The sequence below is a fragment of the Rhinichthys klamathensis genome, unplaced genomic scaffold, assembly GCF_029890125.1.
Source record: "Rhinichthys klamathensis goyatoka isolate OS25496 unplaced genomic scaffold, OSU_Roscu_1.1 h1tg000011l_1, whole genome shotgun sequence".
Classification (NCBI taxonomy): Eukaryota; Metazoa; Chordata; class Actinopteri; order Cypriniformes; family Leuciscidae; genus Rhinichthys; species Rhinichthys klamathensis.
Genome location: NW_026606564.1, coordinates 12,603,764 through 12,606,839, shown reverse-complemented (window position 1 = coordinate 12,606,839; position 3,076 = coordinate 12,603,764). Strand labels below are relative to the sequence as shown.

The 3,076-nt window shown below is 42.9% G+C and overlaps 1 protein-coding gene across 1 annotated transcript; it reads right to left on the bottom strand.

The window, feature by feature from the left end:
• Positions 1-677: 677 nt before the first annotated feature.
• Positions 678-2,792, bottom strand: LOC130101280 (piggyBac transposable element-derived protein 4-like). The gene is made up of 2 exons (XM_056266944.1): positions 1,323-2,792; positions 678-1,205 (listed from the first exon to the last, which is right to left on the bottom strand). Exons 1-2 carry the CDS (start codon positions 2,204-2,206, stop codon positions 989-991), a joined length of 1,101 nt encoding a protein of 366 aa, XP_056122919.1. The 5' UTR covers positions 2,207-2,792; the 3' UTR covers positions 678-988.
• Positions 2,793-3,076: the final 284 nt, after the last annotated feature.

The window sequence follows — 3,076 nt, the reverse complement described above, 5'->3', positions numbered from 1 at the left end:
AGCAAGGCGCTGAGCAGGACCAATTGCCTGACGAAAAAATGTGTTCGTCTTGGCAATCCGGGGTCCCACTCGCACCAGCAGGTCGTCGAACAACTCCTTGGACAGCCTGAAATGTTCCCTGAACATGTCATCGTCAAGCCGGAGCTCCATCACAAGGCAGTGGTACTCCGCACACTCCCGCCTGGCAACTTCACTCCGGATAGGGTGAACCCAATGGCGACGACGTGTCTTCTTTCTCCGGAGGTAGAGCAGTGCAGCTACAATGATCCTTTGTGTTTGATTCATCATGACTGCTCAAAAAAATCCACACACATCACTTCTTCGAACAAATGTTTTAAATACACAACATTCCCCCACTGGGTCAAAACCCCGCCCATAGCGGCAAACTTGAGGAACGCCCATCAACGTACAAATGTGGGGAGGCGTTGCAACACCACGCTTCAGTCGTGTCGCAAAAGTGGATCAGTAACGTTAGTTGTTTGAACTGACATCTGACACCACAGCACAAACACACAGCCAGAGAGAGATGTTTTAAAAACTTTTATCCAAACTTTTCACAAATATTTTCACTTTACTATACAAATTGCAACTGAAACTTGAATAAGACTTAGTAAATAATAAAATAAAATAATAATGAAATAAAAATACTGGGAAAATAAATATCAAACTATTTCCAATTTAACTATTTACAAACTATTTCCAACTTTATTCAAATTTTCACTACTTCTGAAAACTACAATCTATTTACATCATGCCAGTAATTGAAGCAATCCCGTGTTGCTTGGAAACACAAGTATGATGCACATCTCTGACAGAACACAAGCATTTTGCGATGGCACACTTGGCATCTTCTCCTGGGGTCATCACTTTTATTTGTGATGTACATTGGCCTGTGGCAGACATGGCCTGAGGGTTCTCCTGTCATGTGAGGTGCTGGAGGAGCATGAGGAGCAGGAGGAGCAGGGGGAGCAGACTCACAAGGAGGCATTCAGTCTGCAAGCTCCATAATCAAATCCTCACGGAATTCCCGCTGTGTTTTTGCTCTTTGATTATAAGCAGCAGCCAACTGCTGGTGCAGGAGGAAGGCATTTACCACTGCAATGTCAATGAAGTGGTAGAAAATCGAGCGGTACCACTTCCTGGTCTTTCTGAGTATTTTGTAATACCCAACAAGGGCATCAGAGAGATCAACTCCTCCCATGTACCTGTGTGGAAATAATAGAATATATATTTCACATCTAAATGCAAATGTAACCAAGTAAATAAAATGAACTCATTTGTACAATTTTTGTACACAACACCACTGAATAAATTCGACTCACTTGTTATAGTCATGGACTGCAGTAGGTATAGGTACAGTGAGTTCTGTCCATCCTCTAGCTCTCGTCTTCACCCTCCTCCGTACGGTGTGATCTCCTCCTGGTGAATGGAAGGAGGAGCACATGAGCACCTCCCTGGTGTCCTTCCATTCGATAAAGAGGAGCCTGTCGTCACGAATCCACCGCATACTCCCACGGGGAGCATTTCTGGGTAACTTGTTTTCTAGAGTTTTTGGGAAGCCCACCCGGTTACTTCGAATGGTCCCAAAGGCCCAGATGCCCTTCTGGAGGAGGTCTCTGAAAAATGATGGGCTGGTGTAGAAATTGTCTACAAACAGCTTGTAGCCGGTTCCCAGCATCCTCTCATCCACTAGTGCCATCACAGATTCGTAACTCAGCCCCTTACTTTGTCCATTTTGTCTTTCAGGGGATTTGCCTTCATAAATATAAAAATCCCACGTGTATCCATGGGCTGAATCAGCTAAAACGAAAAGTTTGTACCCCCACTTCGTTGGCTTTTCTATTTGGTACTGTTTCAGCCCAATCCTAGCTTTGGACGCCACCATCCTCTCATCTACGGCGATTTGTTGATGAGGGTGAAAATAGGTCTTGCAGGCATCTCTTATCTCCTGGTAAACTGGTTTCAATTTACCCAGGCGATCATAGGTCGGAGTCCCCTTCATTTTTGCATTCTCAGCATCCATCTTAGGATCGCTGAGATGCAGTGCTCCTGAAATGGCCTGAAATTTCCTGCCAGACATGACAGTGGCAGGAAAGCCAAATTTGTAAAGCCTGGACCCACTCCAGTAATTTGAAATTTGTGGTACTTTTACCAGACCCATGTAGATGACCACTGACAGGTATGAGTATAGATCCTTCAGGGACATGTCCTGCCATGGCTTCCTGGTTGTGTCTTGGTGCTCAGCTGCATAAGCATTTGAGTTGCGAATGATCGTTTGACACACTGATGAAGAAAAGAACTGCCGAAACAGTTCCAGAGCGCAATATGACTCTGTAGTCAGAAGCTGAGGGCCAGGAGTTCGAGCTGGTCGAAACACAACCTCAGGTGGTGGGATGTTGGGTTCATCTGATCTGTGCCATCTTGCCTCAGTGGTACCCGAAGAAACAGCCCCTCTTCCTCTGCTTTGCCCTCTTCCTCTGCTTTGCCCTCTTCCTCTGCTTTGCCCTCTTCCTCTACTTCTCCTTCTGCCTTCTTCACTAAATCCACTGAAAGTGGATGTAGTAGCTGATGCAGATGAGTCCTCACCATCATCATCTGAATACCTATTGCAACAATATACAAACTGAATATAGTATAAAACTTACAAAGAATTTGCAACAATATGGTACAAAAACTGAATATAGTAAAAAAAAAACTAATATGGTACATGCAACAATATAGTACAAATTGAATAAAGCATTCAACTAATATGGTACATGCAACTATTTTGCAAACTGAATAAAGCATAAAACTAACATAGTACATGCATGCATAATTCAATTATATATATATATATATATATATATATATATACTTATACAATTATATGTTTACATCACATTTATACATAACCCAGTAAAATTAGTAAAGTTTGTGTAAAAGAATATAGAGAAAATGTAACTCAGGTTTTCCTTCTTTCTTCGGTAGCTCCTTTTGGCATCAAATTTATATCTAAAGGGGAGGCAGAAGAAGTGTAGCGTTAGCAGATGTCATTCAGGCTACTCACGTCCTCCCCTAGGCCTCTATCTTCCAGTTC

Excerpts from the sequence above, each read along its gene's own strand:
- LOC130101280 (XM_056266944.1), bottom strand. The coding sequence starts at position 2,206 with ATGTCCCTGAAGGATCTATACTCATACCTGTCAGTGGTCATCTACATG. Across the intron at positions 1,206-1,322 it reads GCAGTCCATGACTATAACAA|GTACATGGGAGGAGTTGATC; the intron begins GTGAGTCGAATT and ends ATTTCCACACAG.